This window comes from Parus major, chromosome 3 (assembly GCF_001522545.3).
Source record: "Parus major isolate Abel chromosome 3, Parus_major1.1, whole genome shotgun sequence".
NCBI classification, from domain to species: Eukaryota; Metazoa; Chordata; class Aves; order Passeriformes; family Paridae; genus Parus; species Parus major.
This window is the reverse complement of record NC_031770.1, coordinates 65,444,369-65,465,681: the sequence shown is the minus strand read 5'-3', so window position 1 is coordinate 65,465,681 and position 21,313 is coordinate 65,444,369. Positions and strand designations below refer to the sequence as shown.

At 37.6% G+C, this 21,313-nt stretch overlaps 1 protein-coding gene across 1 annotated transcript in view; it reads right to left on the bottom strand.

The window, feature by feature from the left end:
• Nucleotides 1–20,101, bottom strand: part of FRK (fyn related Src family tyrosine kinase) — a 48,384-nt gene extending 28,283 nt beyond the window's left edge. The window contains exon 1 of the mRNA XM_015623405.2: nt 19,160–20,101. Within this exon, the coding sequence (XP_015478891.1) occupies nt 19,160–19,590 (431 nt within the window). The 5' untranslated portion in view covers nt 19,591–20,101. The remainder of the gene's footprint in view (nt 1–19,159) is intronic.
• Nucleotides 20,102–21,313: the final 1,212 nt, after the last annotated feature.

Here is a 21,313-nt window from a genome sequence, read left to right as displayed (position 1 = left end):
GTGTATAGGAAAAAATGTTTGATTTTTTGTCTCATTTCTTCTTGGGTTACAAGGACAGCACTTTTTCAAAAGAATTTAATTTTGTACCAAATCCAAAAGATCCCAATCCATCCTTAGCAAGAATGGATTTTATGGTCAAGATAGTCAACATATAGTCTTTATGTGACTCAGCATTTGAATATACACTGTTAATAACTCGAATTTCTAAAGCTGAAAACTTGAGCAGTAGTACAACCTATGCAACTAGAGGAAACCATTGGTTTATTTTGGAAATATAAATTAATATACTATTATTCTGTGTATGTAAAACCATGTCTACAACATAAACCATGATCTAGGAAAATAATAGGCACGTAAGTACATTGCGTTTAGGCATAAGTATCTGCTTCTTTGATTTCAAAATGTTTCATCTTATATGCTTATTTTTATTAGGCTGGAAAAACTTCACTTAAATTGATATGAAATTCCCATTAAAGGTTATATAGAGGATGTATAGCATGTAGTTTCTGACTCTAGATAAGCCTAGCAGTTAAAAACATCCTAACTTGCAGAATAAGATAATTACAGCAACAGCATTAGGCGAGGTAAGTGTAACTGAAGCAATTATTATGGAGGGTGAAAAGTGGACACATATTGTGTATTACCTCATTTACCTCACTTTATATGAACTGATTAAAATATCTCAGAAAAATACAGGGAAAATTGCTTTTAATAGCACTTGAATATTTGATTCTTAGTTCAAAGCCATTTGGTTTGCAATAATAATTATACAGTACCAAAATACTGAATGTGAAAAAAAAATCTCTTAACTTCAAAGCAAATAATTTAATTCGTTTTTTTTTTTTTAACTAAAGCACATCTGAATTTAAAGTACTATTTTCAGCGTAATAGAAGTTTAAATTCCTTTTATAAAGCATGAAGAGCTTATTTCAATTTCTAGCAATTGAACTTATGCTTCAAAAGGCTTAATATTTTACTTCATCCAAAGTTTTTATCTTGGAGGGAAAAATGCTCTAAAAAGTAATAATGAATCAAAGTAATTGCTCAGCATGAGATATTGCTCTGCAGGTTAGGAAGGTCAGACCAAAACAACACCCAATTCTTCGTAAATCTATTCATGTTTTATAGCTCAAAGACAGATGAAAGTTTTAGAACAGAGCACTTGGAAAACAAGAACTAAACATGAAGCACTATCCATTGAGCAAGTTAAGTAACTTCTCTGACTTCAGTGCAGTGTATTGGCACCAGAGAGTCCAGGATAAATTTGATTTGACAATTCTTACACTGTATCAGTCTGAACTACAGCTCACAGCCAGGTCACTTTAGGTCATGACTGTGCTGGATCAGTAGATTATCAGGTGTGGCACAAATGAGTGCATTCAGAATTGGGTACAATTTTCCATTTCTAGAAGGAGCTGTCTGGCTAGTGCTGCAATAGCACTCTTCTGACAGCAAGACCCAGGAACATGCTTTCTTGGCCAACACTGCATCCAATACCTCAATTCCCTTTTAAGTGTAGGATGCCGGATCTGTTTTTTGGGATTGTTTCTAGCAGCTTCCTCTGAATCCCTTTCTTACAACATCTTTCATAACTATTGGAAATATGTTCATTAAAAATTCCAGGATAATTCCAGGTCATTTTGGCCACCACATATAAGACAACTTTGGAAACAGAAAACATGACCTTCATATAGGTCCATAACAAACACAGTCTTCACTTGTTGCAGATGATGTTCAATATTGGAATACCAGTGTGATTTGTTGTGGTTATTGAGAGAGTAGTATTCACATCTGCTTTGGCCATCAGTTCCACCAGCACATTTACCATCACCATATCACATCATGGATCATAGCAGGTTTTGTCATGGCATGTTCCCTGACTGCGACAGTATCACTACTGAGACCTCTAAATACCTTCTTCCAGCAAAGGAAATCTTCATCTAGCTGAATGCTGGTGGTTATGCTTGAAGGGCAATTTTTTTAAGAAACAGAGATCATGTCACCTTACACTCACTATTCAGCCTACCTATTCAGCCCAGTTTGAGTTACAATGGAGTTGTGAGTTCAAAGGAAGTTGGTAGTGCTATCTGGCCACATCACTGCCTTTCCTGAGAAGCCTTCTGTCCTCCAGGGTGCACTGAGCTGCTGAGCTCCATCTAAACATCAAAGCCACATTTACCTGGTTCTGCATTCTGTACCCCAGTGCTTTGTTACACAAAAATCCACTAAAATAAAAATCCTCCTACTTTATGCAGTTTTCTTCTTGCAGCAGGAAGATATGGCAGGAACTTTCAAGTTGGACAGTAGAAGAGAGGAAGAGTAACATGGGCCAAGAGCTAAAGCAAAGAAAAATGTGTAGGGAAAGTTCTCCAATGGTATATGGCAAAATTTCCAGTGTCTGGTAACATGCCTAGAAAAGGACAAAAGCCCCAGTGGAAAAAACAAAACCCACAAATATCCCCATAACAAAAAGAAAGAGTATGCAAACGAGTTTTCTTCCCTCTCATTAATGCCAAATCACCCTCTGATAAAATCTGTGCAATGCACTTATCTGAGATAGAGACCGAAGATTTTACAGAAGATCTCAACTAATCTGGGAAGTGTGGGCTTTTCATGTCCTGAAATTAACTCTATCCAACACTCAGAACTAACTTCCTCCCAAAAAAGGATTCCTAGCCATGCTCCAGCTCTCAAGGGAAATATTTTTTTGGCAGCCTGCCATTCCTTGGACACCCCTTTCACAGACCCCACATATCCCTACATTCAACCTCTTTTCTTGGTCTCTCCTAAATCCCTAACATGCTAAATCTTGACCCTAACACAAGGTGTGTGCTGAGCCAAAGCACCCCACTCATGGGCCAGTCAAAATATTTCTTTGGACATGTCACTCCTTGGGCAGCTCCTTCACTACTGTGTTCCAACAGAAACTGAATTTATGATTAAGGACCCTGTGAGCATCCCCCCTTGGGATATGGGTAAGGTGCTCATGACCAAGCTAAACACCAACCCTGAAATAACATCTGCAATTTTTTTACTTTCATGGAAATCTCAGCAGATCCCTTAATGTTCTTTTGTTATTCCCACTGAAAACCAGCAGACAAAATGATGTGAAAGTTTTTCACCCATTTCCTTTAAGGCTAACCAGTTTCCCACTTTCATCCTCAATCATTATATAGATCTAATATGTATATATAGGAGAAAAGTCAGAATTAACCTCCACAATGTCATAGCTGATGACACTGAATTTCCTCTAATAAGTAGTTGTAGCTTGGATATGGAGGGTATTATTTCAGTTTTCATGCAAGTTGCAGGACACTGGAGGTAAGATAAGGCTAAAAGCAGAGGTCTGAGACATACTCTTAATTTTGTTAATGTTCAATTGAAAGCAAAAATTCTCAGGCCTGAGTTAGCAGAAAGGTACTACCATATATAAAGGATGTGATCATTACAACAGGAATGAAGAGAGTGGAAAAGGGACAAAAACTGCTGAAAAATAAAATGAAGAAATAACAGAATGAATAACAGAAAATCTGTCACATAATATTTATTTTCAAAAATTGTTGAAGATGTTAAAATGAACGCATAATTCTATCCTGGATCAGAACTTTGTGGCATAAGGGCATCTTGCTTCTCACTTTTTGTAAGTGCTTACAACTGGGATTTCTCTTCTCATGTTAGGGTAAGTCTCATGAGGCTGTTAAATGTCAACAGCTGAGAGGGTTTGTTGAAATTCCTGTAGTTCTCAACCAGAAGTCTCCATTAGGGAAAAAATGGTGCTGGCAAAAATGTTATCTGGCCCTCCAGAAGATTAACTCAAGTGTATTAACTGTGTCTGTAGTACTAGGCTGAGGAGAATAGATTTCTTCGACTGAGAAAAGCAAAGAATTATTGCATTTAGAGCAAAATTCTTGGGTGAGGACAAAAAAGCCCAGATACTGTCTATACTGAAACCACATATATCCCAGTTTCTTCTGAAATGAAGAGAGCTTGTGTAAGAGCTAAAACAAATACAGAAAAGCTCCAACAGCATATGAAGTTTACATTTTAAATGCCTCAAAATCTTCTGTTATAGAAAGCTGTAACTGCACACTCAAGTACTTCAAAGTTAGGAGATGACAATATTAATATTACTTTCATGGCATCCACTCAGCCATTTTCAGAAGATACACTGAGATACCATCTTTAATTACATGGTCATATCCAGTGCTCCCTACAGTGTTAATATGAATGCTGCTCATTGAATAGTTACCCTCTATTTTGTTTTGTCATTGCATAGAGTTCATTTACTGTTTTAAACAATTTACATTGTTTAGCATCTGCTCTCAATGCCAGTTACAAAATTACATTAATGGCTTCTTTCCTAGCAGCCTCTATTATAGCGTTCATGACTGTAATATCCAAATGCTTTACAAATATTCATTAAACTCTTTTTGTGGCTCTTTTCTTTGTAATATACTTTCTGCAGTGGAGAAACAGCCCAGAAAGTAACTAAGGCAATACAAAAATACTATGAGTATTTTCTACTAATTTTGGATGTCCAACTTGAAGAGTCCAGGGCATGCCTTTCAGGGAATTTAATGTTCTGCAGTGTGTAGTGGTTTATTTGGACAGCAATAGCAGCTAACTTCTGTGCCACAGAAGACAAGGAGAGATGCATGGAAAGCTAAAGAGAGAAAGAGAGATCCTCCAGGGTCTTATTCAAGTACTTTCATCAGATAACCACCCTGTGACCACTGCCCTTACTCAGCATACAGAAACGTGAACAGGCTTGTGTGCACCACTCTTCACTGCTGTCATCCATGCAGGACAAAAAGGGCTGCTGGAACAGCTTTTAATCCATGCCAGGTTTGCAGTCTGCTGTGGGTAAAGAATACTGCAGAAGTTTAGAATACAGTAAAGAATACAGGGGCAGAAGTTTACCAAGGAAGCCACCAGCAAGTCCTCTCTATGCTGACAGGAAGGCTCCAAGCACTTTTGAGTTTTCCCAAAATATTAGAAATAGAGAATGCAACTGTCAAATTTTAATGAATATGTTCAGTTACTACATGTAAAGTCTAATTATATTTTCAAAGCCTTGGTTATTTTGAAGCAAAGTTTTCTTAGATAGCGAAAAAGCACTCACAGTGCAGCAATCCCTACTAAATATCAAGCTCTTTCTCCAACATTCATTAACAAAAGTTTTCTTGTATTGTTCTGAGCCGTATTTTTTGCTTCCAGGCAGAGAAAGAGGCAGCCTGTGCCTCTCCCATGCCTGGTATCAATCCTGGAAAATTCACACACAATCAGGTAAAGTCTGGAAAAGTTTCTAAAAGAACTGGAAAATCAACTAAACAAGCTCTTCTGATAGAAAATATTAGATTCTTTTAATTATAAGACTAATGAAGTAATAGCATTGCTTCAAGAGCTGATTTTTCAGAAAGTTAGTAAATATCATGGCATAGATGAAAACCTTCCAGATATAACACAATTAAGAAAAAAATGTGCTTTACAAATGATTAGGTGTGTGCATGAAGGAGAGAGTAGGAGGTGAGTGCTGGCTCTTCAATTTTTCCCTGTGTAGTCTACAGTGAATCTGATGCCAGTTTCCAAGGGAAAAAACCAAACAAAACAAACAAAACAAACAAACAAACAAAAAATTTTAAAAACCCACAAAGCAAAGCAACAAAAATAAAACCTTCCCAAAATATATGAGAAAAAACCAACCAAAACCAGAAAAATCTTTAGTCTGGCTAAACCATGAAGATGAACACTTGCCAGCAAGATTCCTTTCAAGAGTATTTTCAAAAACACAAACCTTCCCATAAATGGCATAAGAATCTACACAGTGAAGTCAGGGATATCTCCGGGGCTTGCAGACTTTAACTGGGCAAAATTCAGAAAACCTAAGATTGGGTTACAGGCAGAGCCTTTCCTCCTTACTTCTTTCTATGGGCATGCTTGGGATCATTTTTCATTCTGTCTGTCTCTCAGTGTCATTTATTATCAGATACTGAAGGGTACATGGAAGGACAAAATTTAAGATGGAAGAAATTTAAAGCTAATGGTAAAGCAAGTCATAGGACATTGGAGGAGGAAGGGATAAAACAGGACAGTAAAAATTCAAAGCTGTGAGGACCATAGAATATTAGCAAGAGAGAAAAAGGAGTTAGTAGGCAATGACGAGAAAATAAAGACAAAATTCAGGACTGCATTCAGTGCCCAGGGTCTATAGCCTGAGCTGCTGCACTGCTCAGCCAAATGCTGGTTTTCATCTTACTCTGCTCCCATAGGGAGCCTGGCCTTTGGCAGCCATTTCAGTCCTACCTGGGAAAACAATTTTACAGAACATCTCTTGAAACAATTTCACAAGCTCCCACTGTGAGGGTTGCTCTATACAGATCTTTTCTCTTTCACTTTCTTATTTCATCATACCACTCATTTTTGTTCTTGCCAAAAGAATACTTTAACATTAGTTTTCATCACATATATTTATTGTCTTGAAGTCATTGCTTTAAACTTCATTCACCAAAGTCCCATCAGCAAAAAGCGAGTCAGGGGAGGTTGTTAAAAAATGTTTATGCAACAACCCCTTTCTCTGTCTAAGTAAATCATCTGAGATCTTAACACACTGCAGAGTACCTGACTTGGACTTGAAATAAAATAAAACATTTTAACTCTTTATGTATAGTGACTCAGCACAGTTCTGACTACTTATTTTCCACAATTGGAATCTAATTCCCTCCAAGTGAAACCAGAAATTCAGGTTTCCAGGCATGATTATATAAGGCATCACACTTAACCTTTGGCAACTACAGTGAATTTGCTTCATACGGAAAGAACTGAGTCATGTATGTTGCTCAGAACCCTGTTGTTGAATAACTTATAACTCACAAACCAAAATGGAGGCTATCTTGTGTGCATTGTGTGTGGGACTTGGAGCTTCTAAAGCTTTTCACAGCAGGTGGAATAAGTTTGTTTTTCTTTCCACAGAGAAAAATATAGAACATGTGAATAGATTTGTATAAAACAGTTGCGTAAATAAAGGATCATTTCTACACTATGTAAGCAGCAGAGATCTATCAAAGCAACAGAGCAACACTAGTTGATGTTTTTAAAAGTCTGTCTGTATGTTTGAAAGTGACTGTCTGTAGCAACACACTCTGAGTTTCACTGTATTTTCCACACTTTGAGATCAACATTGCAATTTTTCTTTGAATAACCGTTACAGTGTGAAATACAGTTTTGGAAAATAACAGATCCCATTTTATTCTTGGCTTTTGGATAACATTTTCCTAGTGTTCCTGTCAGCAGATATAGCTGACTGGTTGGTGTTTTTCCAGAAACACTAAATTTATGTTAGACTTGAGAGAGTTTTATTGGTGAGATGGCAGAATATAAGAGATATGAGAAGAGGCATAGAAGCAAAAAGGGAAAGAGAATTAAATTATACTTCTCCATCTATTTTCAAACAAAATATTATAGTATCATTTGGGAAGGCACTCAGTTTGAATAATTTTAAAATTTAAATGGTTTTTTGTTTCTAATTTCAAATAGAAGTTCCAACAAAATATAACCCTTTTTTTTCTTATAATTTTGTTTAGAAGTGATTACATTATCTGAACACAAGATAAAACCAAGCAATACTCTTTACATTGTTTCAGGGCATATTTTGATTTCATACAAAGTTAAAATGAAGGACTTTTGAGAAACCTCTCTGCTTCTTTCTTCCAGGAGAAAGGAGACATTTTTCCCTTCTCTTGTCCCATACTTATCTGATAATGAATATGCGCACTAGAATTCAAATGATACGCTCATCCATGTAAAAGTGGACCTTTAGCTAAAACAAGGCCATTTAAACCTATGTTTCTAATATATTGTAGTCACTATCTTGCTGGAATTTACAATTTGCATAGATGCTTAAATACTGTAATATGGAAAACACAGCACTTTAATAAATATAATATTTTGGGGGCTGAATGTCAGTGAGCCTGGCACCAAAATTAGGCATTACTTTTGCTACCATTTCTTTGTGGCAAGATGGGAATTTGCAGGTTATTGCCAAAAAAAAGTCTTTATACTTGTAGACTGAAGGAGCAGATTCACCACACTTTCACTGTGTCTTAAAACTTTAAAGTTTTAAGACTTTTTGAGACTCTAAAGTCTTTAAATACAGATGGTTTCAATTGACTAATCACAGACAACTGGACTATAACACTGAACAGTAGCTTACTGCAGACAATCTCAATGGCTGCAAATCTAAAACTCCTATCCTACCTACCCTGGCAGACTGACATCATGTGTATCTGAGACCCAAAAATAGCCCCAGGTTGCACTAAAAAATCACTGGGGCAGAGATGAAGAAACTGCAGGAGATTACTTTCTCCTGTGAAGAAGGCAACAGATGTATCAAAAAGGATTCTGAGCCCTTAAAGTCCCTTTGGTCCAAGAAATATTTGTTTTGCATTACGCCATTGTTTTCAGCATAATAAATAATGAGCTGGGCCCTAAATAAAGGGCCCTAAATAAAGGGCCTGTCAGGACTTCACAGGCTTTCACAGTAAAGTAACTGTGTGGGATTGTTTAGATAAAGAAAAATTCAACAGTGAGTAAGTTGGTTTAAGCCCTCCTGAATGGCAGGAATTTCCCCTTCAATTCTAAAACAAATTTACTGTCTTGTAAACATAAACACCAAGATTACTTGTGCATTAGTCTAAAAATCTGTGACACATTGTATGTAAACCTTTCCCACAAGGACACGGTGGGCCATGGCCATACTGTCACCTGATTGTGTTGTAAGGAATTACAAATAGTACTACATTCATTTTTCAGTAGTTGATTATGGCAGCTGACCATGCTGCAAACATGGCAATTGATTTGCTCTGAGTCTACTGCAGGATGACAAACCATTGCACCTTTGGCTAGTCTTGCACTCAGTAATGACTGGAAGTGACTGTTTCTCCTCTAGGAATAGTACTACATGGAGAAGTGCATGAGCATGTAATTTAGCATAGCTCACCCAATACTGGGTTCACTGCACAATAGGAACCAAATCACAATCTGATAGGACTAATTTGTGGGAATATCCATAAATTCATCTCGTTTTGTGAGTCCCTGCTTTGCTATTGTGTCATTAATTTTAACATTTGTATTAATTCTCCACAATATTAGTCATCTTCATGCTGTATTATTTAATCTCCTCTGAAGTTCCTCTATATGAGAAGACAAACAGTAGGTGAAAGTGATATCATATTGCTTTTTGTGATGTTTTAATTACACAAGTCCCATTTAAGAAATTAAAGTCAATTGTCAACATTTTTTCTCTGTTGTAACTTTGCACTGAATAAGGGCTCCATTGTATTCAGACCTTGTTCTGCAACAACAATTTGCATTTGGAGTCAATGAAAGGTCTCACTGTCTTTAACATCCATTGCTTTAGGATTTGGGGTGTGAAATACAGCCATATATTCACCTCTTTTAAAAACTCCCAAACTTAAAATACATTCTTGAGACCCTATTTCTGCTGCATAGAGTTTTTCAAATACCATTGTAAAACCTTTCATCAATGTTAGTAGTACCTGTATACATTTCTACTTCTATACTGACATAATATACTGTAAAAGTAGCAATAATTCTGATGCTCATGACCAAGGAACAAAGTAGAAATCTTGAGGTAGCCTTGATGTTAACACGGTACAGAGAGCCCAAATAACATGAACTGACAACACCAGGGGAAACTCTACAAGAAAATTCTCTTAACACCTTGAACCCCCAGGTTTACATCCTTATCAGGTGCATAGTCTGAGTTTGCCTGTCATTTCCTGATAACTCATCAACTAGTGTGACTGAGTTTGTTTCTGGTTATTGTCTTGGTTAACACTAATTTGTCAGGTTTGGTGATGGTGTGTTTGTTTCCCTCCCTTTCCTTGTTGGCAAGGTCCTCAGATAATCCTGAAAAAGAAATGTTCCCACACTCCACATACTCTTCTTCTTCTTGTCAGTGCAACTGAGCAGCTCCTCCTCATCACCACCATCCCTCAGGTTTATCTGCATGCTCTTGTGTATGGCTCCCTTCACTACACACCCTTAGAGGAGCAAAGACTCCTTCCATATTCCCTTACAGAGACTGCCTCTTACTGAAAGGATTACTAATTTCAAAAGAAAAACTGGGGGTGAGTTCTGAAGTCCATGGTACCTATTCATTCCCATATATAAGTCTTGGATTTCTTTCTTTCTCTTCTTTTGCAGTGAGGTTTAAAAAGCTGTGCTGGAAAAATTTTATGCTAGAAATACAGGAAAAATTGTTAATTAAGCTAGAAATATATCTAATTTAGTGAGAGAAAGCTAAGGAAAGATTCTTACTGACATTACTGCAGATAAATTTATAATGTAAAGTATTATAGAGTACTCTGCACAGAGGTAGTGGAATGCCAATTAGTGCAATCCTTCATGGAGCTATAACTTACCACTTAAATCACTGCTTTGTTTTTACAGTTGTTATCGATTAAGATTAGTGTATCAGTATAGGGAAAAAAAAAAGTATGTATTTCTATGTGGTTTAATTGATAGAGAAAAGGAATACTTTTTGCATGATAAATATTTTGTTTGATCTTTTAAGATTCTAAAAGCTATTTCCAGATGATTTCTAGGCCTGTCTGGAAAACTGAAAACCACAAATATGTAAATTTCCTTTCTGATTTCCTATAACACTAATGGCTTTCTTTACACAGATATGAGTTGAAAACCCAAATGCCAACATTTAAGAAAATTCTGATGAAAGACAAAGTTCTTATGTTATGTGTATGAGATAAGTTTAATTTCTTATTTTTAAAGTTTTAACACAAAAAGGGCCTTCAAATATATCTTACATAGTATTGTTTACAAATAACTGAAAATTGACTTTTACACAGAGAAGTAAATATGTCATAATATTTTGTCCTTTTTTTTTAATATTATCCAAAGAAGAGTTATATTCTTTCTCTGCTTTGCATACCCTGATTACGCAGCTTGAAAAAGAACAAAAGATTTTACTACAGAAAAGCATCTGAGTCTGATGAATAGTATTTTCTCTACCAGCGTCTTTTAAAATTAAAGTGCAGGTAAATTTTGTGTAATCTAAATTATGCCTCTGGAAGACTGCTCAGTATCAAAATCTTTGCAAGGTCTGCTATAGCCTCATGTTGGCTTATTCTAAAGACATAATGTCTTTAGGATAATAACAGGACATATCCTGGGTTTAGCACTGCATCTTTCGTAGGGAGCAAAATAAATTTACGGATAAATCTGTAAGGGTAAAGTCATTGATGCCTGCAGCCTGGGTTGACTTAGAGGCATTAGTGTAGATAGGGCTGATAGGTGAGAACTGTAAAGAACCAGTCCCTGAATGTCACAGGGACTGTGCAGTACTACCATTTCCTTTTGTGCCTATTTATTTTCAGCATGCCTTTTTTTGTGTGTCACTCATGACTAAGCAATCAAGAATCCAGGAAAAAAATAAGCCAAACATTTGTTTAGAAATATAAAACTTTCTGTAGATATGAGAGGGTTTTTTGTGGGGTTGTTTTTTTGTCCTAATAGCTTGGTCTTTGCCCACCAACAGAAATGAGGAATTGTGCAGTGTCAACACCTATGGTTTTGCTAAGCAGACTTGACAATAGGTCCGTAATTAGACGTGGCAGTGTTGTACCCTTGACTTTGCTTATACAACAGTTCCAGCCCGTGGTGAAGTACAAAGGTAAGAGACCAAAGAAAGTAGATGGGCTTGTGCACTTTTCACAAAATCCTTTCTGAAAGCAATGGGGCTAGAGGGAGCCATTGGTCTGACCTTGTAGGGTATCTCTTATGTTTTTATGTCTTAATCTCTTCAGTCCAGATAGAATCTTACACAAAGAAAGTCTTCTATAACCAACAGTGCTTTTTACATGTGACAAAATAATTCTTCACAGAGATAACTGACCTAATTTATTTTAAAAGAACCCAGCTTTAGGACTTCTTAGCCTGGCTGACCTGTTGGTTACTATTTCTCAGTTTTAAACCTGCTCAGAGATCACTCAGCCCTGCACAGCTCTGTATTGTCCTGGGCAGAGAGCCATCAAAGACATCTATTGAGGAAACATCGTACAATACCTGGAGAATGTTTTTGCCATCAACATTACTCAAACACAACTAATCTATGGTAGCATCCACAATGCTTATTCCTACTGAGTTGGAAAAAAACCCACCGAACAGGACTATTGAGTTGTTATAACCTGGATGTGGCCTTTGATTTTCTTTTTTTCTTTTCTTTTTTTTTTTTTTTTTTTTCCTCTAAAAGGCACTGTAAAGGCCACCAAGCCTTAGGGAAAGCTAACTGACAGTTTGCAGGATGTGTTTTAAGGACATTTTATTTGGTGTTGACATGATTCATTGCCATATTCTTCATAATAGGGTAATGAAAACTAGTAGCTAATGATTATAATATATAATACTCACACTAATTTTGAATAAAGACAAGGTAGGATAAATGTTCCTAATTTCTCAGAATTTGAATAGACAAAGTAATATATATTTAGAAAAACACATTTCCAGAAAATAGGTGACCTTAGACAAGTTTTCATGAGCTAGTCATCTACAATGCCATAATTCTTTCCACTTTCTGAGCAGAGACACATTTTCTGGACGTGGATATGCACATGGATGTATAAATAGTACTGCCACTTGTAAAAATTGGTCATTTAAAATTTGGTAAACCATTTCCCTTTGTGTTCAGTATAGTCTTTGAATATTTAAGAAATAAGCAGAAATTAAGTCAAAGTTTGATATGTGCTTGAAGACAGCACTGGAATGCTTAACCATCATTAAAGAAATTAAACTATTCATTTAATTAGTTTTTTGGAGTATTCCATTGTTTCAATTCGAAAAAGGCACTCCCAAGTCAAAAAAAAAATCAAAAACATGACCTAGCTTTGCAATACACACATCATCTCACATGGTATTGTATGTATTACATGATCTTAAAAATATCAGTCTTATAAACTTTCTCTGTGTTGAGTGTGTGTACACATGTAGGCACACATGGAAAAAAACCCATAGATAAAGTGTATCAATTGAAAGAAAAGATGGAATTTCACATACAGGCTTTTCATTGTTTTAAACTAAATACATATTTTGGTGATAGAGACCTTTTTTACCAAAAAAGTATATAAGAATGACTTTTGTACTGAACAGATTCCAAGAACATGCAACCTACTAGTACTTTGTGTAGTTATGTCAGCAATGAACAATTTCTACAAGTTCATTTCAGTACAAGGGTTAGTGGTGATTCTGGAGTTTGTACTGTGACAGAATAAGGAACTATGAGAGCAAGAGAAAGGGAGTACACAGAAACCACAGTGAATTACATTCAGTTTTCGCAGATACTCAGTAGAATCTAAGGTTTCACTTTCTAAAAAACCTCTAGATATTTTGACTGTAAATATCACTTTGAAAAATGACCCACATGAACCAGTGAAACCCCAAAAGCCTCACTTTGCAGGAAGTCTAAAACAAGTCAGCCCAATGAAAGCTTTATTGTTCACATATAGTAACTGAGATTCAGTAAACGTGTGAAATAGTTAAAGCTGAGTCAGGTAACAGAAGGTGAAGGAATTACAGAGATTGACAAAAATAACCTACAAGACACTTCTGCTTTCAGAAGGTTGTTTAAAAAGCTCACTGTGGAATTGACTGGTGAGGTTTCATTGATTAGGTCTGGGGCTCAGTTTCCACCAGCTGGGAAACACCTACATAAGATATAAGAGATAAGAAATATTTTTGAAACTGACAAAAGTTAAAAGTAATTGCTATGATCTTCTTTGACCTAATCTACTAGGAATTTGTACAGATTTGCTTCCCTTAGCACAGCAGTCCTGTGTCAATAATGCTGGCATGAGCACATGAACACATGGAATGAATGATGGCCAATGGCACCCTGGCCTATATCAGCAACAGTGTGACCAGCAGGACCAGGGCAGTGATTGTCCCTCTGAACTCAGCACTGGTAAGCCCTGTGTTCAGCTTTGGACTCTCAATTACAGGAAGGACACTGACATACTGGAGCATGTCCAGACAAAGGCAATGGAGCTGGGGAAGGGACTGGAGCACAAGGAGGAGGAGGAGCAGCTGAGGGAGATGGGGTTGTTTAGTCTAGAGTAAAAAGAGCTCAGGGGTGATCTCATTAACTACCTGGAATTTACCTACTAGTAAATTACAATGGTTACCTACTCTAACTACCTGGAACGAGGTTGTTGTGAGGTGGGGGTCAGTCTTTTCTAGATAACAAATGACAAGAAGAGAGGAAGAGTTGTTCCAAGGAAGGGGATTGGTTGTTAAAAAACATTTCTCCATCAAAAGGATTGTCAAGCACTGGAACAAGCTTCCTGGGAAACTAGTGGAATCACCATGCCCAGAAGTGTTCAAAAGGCATGTGGATGTGGCTCTTGGGGCCAGTGGTGAACACAGTGGTGCTGGATTTATGATTGGACTCGATTATCTTAGAAGTCTTTTTCAACCTCAGTGAGTTTATGTTTTCATGATTGTAAGTTTTCTTTCAATAATCAGCCAACAGATCCATCAGGATGGCAGCCCCTTCTAAGTACACTCTGTATTTCCTTTATCAAAACCAGAATTCATGTCATTCCAGCAGTGAGGTGTTTTCTTTCATTTTTGCTTCATTAAAATTAACTGTAGAGCTGGGCCATATTTTTTGTCCAGAACAATTCGCACTATGTCATTTTCTTGTTTAGTTTAAACAACTGGCAGTAATAAAACAAGAGCAGGTGAATGTGTTACTATGGCTCCTGTTTGTAGTGCAGAATAACAGACATAGAAAAAGATCACAGAGGCAGGAAGGTCACACTCTTTGCCAAGATCTATCTTTTAATTCAGATTTTAGTATTTGTAAAGTTATTCTTTCTGGTCATCCTTTGTTGGATGTGCAAATTAAATTATGTGATTCTCTATCCAATAACGTTTTTTGTTTTCCTTATTCTAAGTGTTATACGTCTAAACACAGAAAGAAGAGCATTCCAAATTCATGAGATGCAGCAGATACAACCTCATTCAAACTACCTTAGAAATGAAAAATCTGTCTGGCTCATGGTTTTGACTGCTACCTGTGATGCAGAGAGAAGAAAAGCACCAAGTGCTCTCACAGTTGCTAATTTATCATTAGCATAGTTTGTGTCTGCATTTGGTCAGGTATTATTTAAAATAATGTTTTCAGGGTATCAGATTTATTTCCTCATGAAGAGCAAGTTCACTATGTGACTATGCTTTGCCAAATTAATGCTTCCACTTCCCAACTCCCTTGTCCCACCTACCCCAGGTGAGGCCAGGAGAACACACCTGTCTCCAGAGACACTAAATACAATTCCTTTGATATCTCTCCACCTGACAGGCTGTTTTTGGTATAAGAAGTACTGCAGGTTCTAGAAGAGCTCAGCAATGAGAAGATGCTTTGCTGGTAAGTATAAAAATGGAGGGCCTTGTTTCCTCTGTCCAAAACAGACTTCATTGTAGCAGGTGTGCACTTCTTGAATGCATTTCATCGTGTGCAGCATGTTTGGACTGAAATGTTGCAGAAGACAGAACTCAAGCCATGGATTTACCTTTTTTTTTCCCTATTCACACAGATTGTTACTAATTTCATCTAAGTAATTCACTTACTCAGAGATCACTAAAGCCAAAGGAAGGAAGCAACATGAGCTTTTTTTCTAAACAAGAAATCATGCACAAATAAGTGTTTGAATTTTGATATAGTTTACTTCTATTATATAATATAAATACACTAGCACAATATAATATATAAAATGCCCCCTTCAATTGTAGCATACTTCTACCAATAACCTTTGGTCTGAGGAGAGCAACAAAGTAAAGTCTCATTCTTTCTCAGTTCTGATAGCCAAGGATACATGAAAATTGCCTTTGTTTATAGTGTTTATTTTTTTTTGTTTTGCAAAACAAAAGATATTGCAAATCCTTTCTGCCCTTTTCCCCAGATATTGATCCACCTTATCAGCTCTACCTCAGTCGTGTCAGACAGTTAGAGACATCCAGGAAGAAAAACTGTTATCTAAAGAAGTTTCTCACTTTCCTTCTTGTTTTACTTCATTCTCTTTCTTACCAAGTCAAAGTAAAAAAAAGCATGCTTTTCTCTCTGATAAAAATTCAGACACCAGCAAGGAGAAAAACTGGTCTGCTGCAGCACTTGCTGAGAACAAGCAATGACCCAGCATTATTCTCTGCCAGAACTGACAACACAGATCCAGATGGACTATCTGATCTCTAACTGTCTCTATAATAAAGACCTTGTCAACATGTTGATAAGAGAGGGACTGATGTATTTGCTTGTTAATACTCTTGAAGGTCACAGGCAAAACTAAAATGGTAAGCAAAAGAAATTTGACTACTCACTCCTACTTACAGAGTGGTCATGTCATCTCTCACTGTAGAACCTCTCATGCCCCTCTATTCCCTTGTTGCAGTGACTTCATGGAGTAGCCATGCATGCATGTGAATGCAGTTTTTGAAGCGTAGTTTCTACGCAAACTGCTGAAATCAGCTGCTAAAGAATGTGATCAGTCTGGTTTTCTTCCCAAGCTCCCTAAGAGTCACACCATGAATTAAGTCTGTTTCTCAGAACAGAATAGCCAGTGTTTCTTTGTCTAATAAGATGGAGATGCAATCCAGAAATAAAATTCCTGTTGTCTCCGCAGATGTACAGAAGCTGGCTGGTGCTATAAAATGTGTATTCAATTAAGTCAAAGACTGTTGATCAACTGGCAAATATTGAAAGCATAAAAAACACACTGCAAATATATGGCAAATGTGCATTTTGGCAGGTGAACACGAGATTGTGAGTCCTCCACTCTTTGTCAGTTCTGTGCTGGGACCATAAAGGACTGTCATACAGGATGCAAGGATGCACTAGAAACCTAGTGTATGTCCACAAATGTCTGTATCATGGCCCTGAAAGGCTGGCCAACACCAAAGGGAGTTAAAACTCCAAGAGGGAGATGAAAGAAGATAAGCTGGGGTTGAGAGAGAGTGATCTAACCTTTAAATTTTAATTAAAGAGATACTAGAACAATCTTTTTCTAATTGCAATCTTTACTTTAGGGAAAACAGGGAAGTTTCTTAAACCATGATTACTCTTGTTCTTATGTTTTCACTAGGATCACAGATGTGTAAACTACAGAGGGTGGGTGACAGGGATCTCTTGGAGGAAACTGTAGCAAGGGATCTTCCTATTTGATACAAGGCAATAAAAAATCCTCATTGTGAGGACGAACAGCTCAACTGGAAATGTCCAACGAAGCAAAGAGGTCCAGCATTATTTTGGCCATGTTTGAGTTGGGATGACTCTTCAAATAATTTTCCTGCAGAGGTCCATTCTAACCTTAGTCTATTATTATATGTGTGTGAGCTGACAGCAGTCAGGCTTGTATACATGTGAAGATCACTAAAGCCAAGTGGCTTATAAAGAAATCTCAGAAAAGACAACATGTTTAAGCTACATTAATCTTGCTGTGAAATAAAAAGCTCATTTTGGAGAAATTACTTCATTTGAGAGCTGTAAAAACTCTCCATTTTTTTCCTCTCCAGTTTTCTAACAATCCATAGAGAAAAATGTTTTCTTGACTTAGTCTTTACTAAAAAGGGAGAAAGGTACATAAAAAAGTAAAACACAATAAAATTGATTCAGTAACAAGTAAAAAAACAGAGGTTATACAAGAATACACTTTGGCAAACTTAACTTTGTATTTGAAACTCTAGATATAGAAAGATAAGGACATTAGGAGCTGAGATGTATAACTGAGAAAAATTACTTTCAAAGTATTAACAGCATGAAGAAATCTGATGACTTCTAAGAAAACTAGCTCTTGAAAGAGAGCAAAGGCCAAGCTGAGCTAAATTAGAGTCTAGTAATTCAGAAAATGCCTTCCTGTAGATTAATTTCTCCAGTTGGAAGAATGTTTTTGAAGATGATCATCAAAAATGTTGTCTGCCTGAATACAGAAATAGAAACAGCTGGTCAAATTCTGGAAATTAAGGTCTTCAGGTTAGCAATTAATCTTAGACTTGCCCTAAAATGCCTCTAGTAAAAATCCTACAGCTGTTAAAGATTGGTATAATCATATCTGAGTCAATTTTCCTAGCCTGTGGCAGTACAGTGGGCAGTTCAGGTCAAAGATGATGTTTCAGGTCCAAATAAGATGTAACTGAAAGGCTGCATCACCATCCCTCCTAAAGTCAATATTCATTCTGAGAATAATGAATGCCGCTTATGGAACAGTGAAAATTTTTGTCAAAACATACCTCTGGAACTGCAGTCAGACCTGTTTCAGCAAACTTTGCCTCTGACTTCAACACACAGAAGTAACAGTGCAGCCCAGGCTGATTCAGACTTACTCATCATCACTAGGGAGACAAGTAACTGATTCTGTGTGATTCCTGACCTATTTCAGAATATTTAATAAGATCTGGCATGTTTTGAAGGGGCAGAAGATAGGATGGATGATTAAACTTTTTGTGAAAGTTTAACAACTTCATCTGTACTCTGTTGTTATATGCACTTTTGCCCTTTGCAGTAATTGCTGCAGTTAATTCTGTCCTGAGGGCAGAGATTTGCCTCCAGAGACAAAGAAGTCTAGAAGAAACCATTAGAAACTTTCCTGTTAGGGACTCACCCATCATTTGGAAGATAAAAAGGTGTAAAGGTAGCTTGCTTTAACTGATTCACTAGTAACTTTGAAGCTGGTAAAGCTGAACACTATTCAGGGCCGGGCCATATATTTCTACCCTCTAGGTATCATCTGATAAACACTTACTCTTATACAAATAAAAATAATGAACCATCACAGCAGTAACCAGCTTGATGATCCCAGATGATTTTTAAACTACTGATTAGTGTATATCACAGAAGGAAATTATTTAAAACAAAATAAAACCCCTCCACACTCTGTCTTTGGTACTTCTTTTTCATGTGACCACGGTGTCTTTTCCTTGCACATGCCAACTAGTGCTACCACCTCTAGCACCACCGGAGGTTGAGTGTGGCAGGGTACTACCCAGCAAGAGAAAAGGCCATGACCTCCTGTCTCAAGCCCAATTAACATAACAGAAAAGAGTCTCATTCCACATAACATTCACAGGGGCTACTCACGGCTCAGCTTCAATGCTCTGGTCAGCAGCTATGTAGTTGGCAGGGATGTAGCCCGTGATCTTGCGGCCAGGACAGACTGACCCCTCTGGCAGGAGGAGCTTGGCATACCACCATCCCTCATGGGATGCATTCAGCACTTCTAGCTTATCCCCAGCTCGGAAGCTCAAGTCGTCCTCAGTGCGAGCATCGTAGTCAAACAGTGCCACAAAGTTGCAGATGTTTGCTAGATCCTGGCCAGGCAATGGAGGTAAAGGTTTCTCTTTTATCTTACTCTCTAAGTCCTTCTGTCCTGCTTGGAGGTCAGGTTTTACCACAGCAAGGTTGGTGAAGATCTGGCCTCCTTTGTCTTCCTGCTCACGGTTTGTCCCAAAGAATAAGCAGGGAAGGTAAGGCTCCAAACAGGGACAGTGCTTCTGGCAGAAGTTTCCCATCCTGATTCTTTGTTGCTTACTCTGCTTCTGTTTTTCTTCTGCTTTTCCTGGTTGCAAGACTCTTAGACCAATTTTTGCACCATCCACATCTTAGCTTTTTGTGGATTTCTTCTACCTCTCCTCCTTTGGCACAAAATGAAACAGCTCTTGGCACAGCTGGAAGCTCCTCTCTGCGTCCCAGGGAGAGCTCATTACAGACGGCTCCCAATTAGGGAGTGAAACCTGGCATTCAAGTACCAGCGCACGTGTGGAGGGAATTTTTTACTTCCTCTTCAGAACAGGAAAGCAACACAACAGCTGTGCTGGGCTGAGCTCTGAGAACAACAGCAAAGTGAGAAGCCTCTTCTGTTACAGCAAAACAATGAAGCAAGAACATGTAAATAAGGGAGGTTTTTCAATTCCTTCTGCTCAGGATGAATGTTTTCTTATCTCAGATGTGGTCTGGTCATACGATCAGTGGTGAATGTCTGTCTTGGCAATGATTAACCAAACTGACCTGCCTGCTTCCTCAGCAGTCTGACGTGGACAGGTTGAATTTTCGTTTCCTGGTTTGTACTGGTTTCGTTTCACAGTGGGAAGCCTTTGCTCACCTGAGACTGGCAGACGCCCTCACCAGGAGGAGTGCACCTGTGGCTCCTGCCCTCACTCACACCTGGGCACATTCCCTGCCAAGTACCGCCCCCCAAACCAACCCTCTGGCTTTTTTTATTTTTTTATTCAGCTTGGATGGGTACTTTTTACAAGGAAAACCAAATATGTATGGTTTACAGTAATAAAGCAGCATATTTTAAGTCATTTCTTATTCTGCATTTTAAGGAAACCAAGGCTTTAGCCAAAAATGTTTTCTCTAAGTGGCTGGCTAATTAAATCAACACTATATAAAAATAATGGTTTTCCAGTCACTCTGTAAACAGTTAAAATGCATTGACCAGTATATTCCTATTTCTAAAGCATCTCTAACCCAGCATACAGACCAAACATGGGCATCTGAATACTGCTGTGGCAAAGCAGGCTGAAGGGCTGGCTGCCGTATCACAGCGGTGCAACCCAAAATTGTAACTCCTGGAAATCACCACAGACTGGGGGACACAGAATGGTTGGAGCAGGAACAGGGAGCACAGAAGATACAGATAGCCTGTCTGCACACAGTGGTGGCATTTCAGTAAGAGACAAACTCTTACAGATCAGAGTCTATTTATTGAGATCAATCAAAATTCAGACATGGACCTATCATTTCCTCAAGATTAAAACACCCAGGTCCTTTTTTTTTTTTTTTAACAGGAATTTGGTGCTACTTTCCTAAACCAATTACACATCTCTCAGTTCCATTTAGAGTTGCTGACTTCTGTAGTTTTACTTTACTAGAAAGAAAACCACTAAATAACAGAAACTAAAGTCACTTGCTTTCATCATGTCTCTCATTCATTTGAATGAGATCAGTGGCAGAGGCAAAAGGCTACTGATGAACTAGGGACTGTGGGATGACTAAAATATATCCCCATTGAAAGTGATAATGTTAATATCAGGTGCATCTCCACTGAAGAGGAATGGGACCTGCTTACACAGACTTCTGCAATGCTGCAAAAGAAATTACATCAAGTCATCACTAACTCTCATCATCTTTAGGGTCTGGTAAAAAAGATATGCTGATTTTTCAGATTATGATAATCTTATTTAGTTTTTGAAGCACCACTGGAGATGATTTTTTGCCAGTAATTATTAA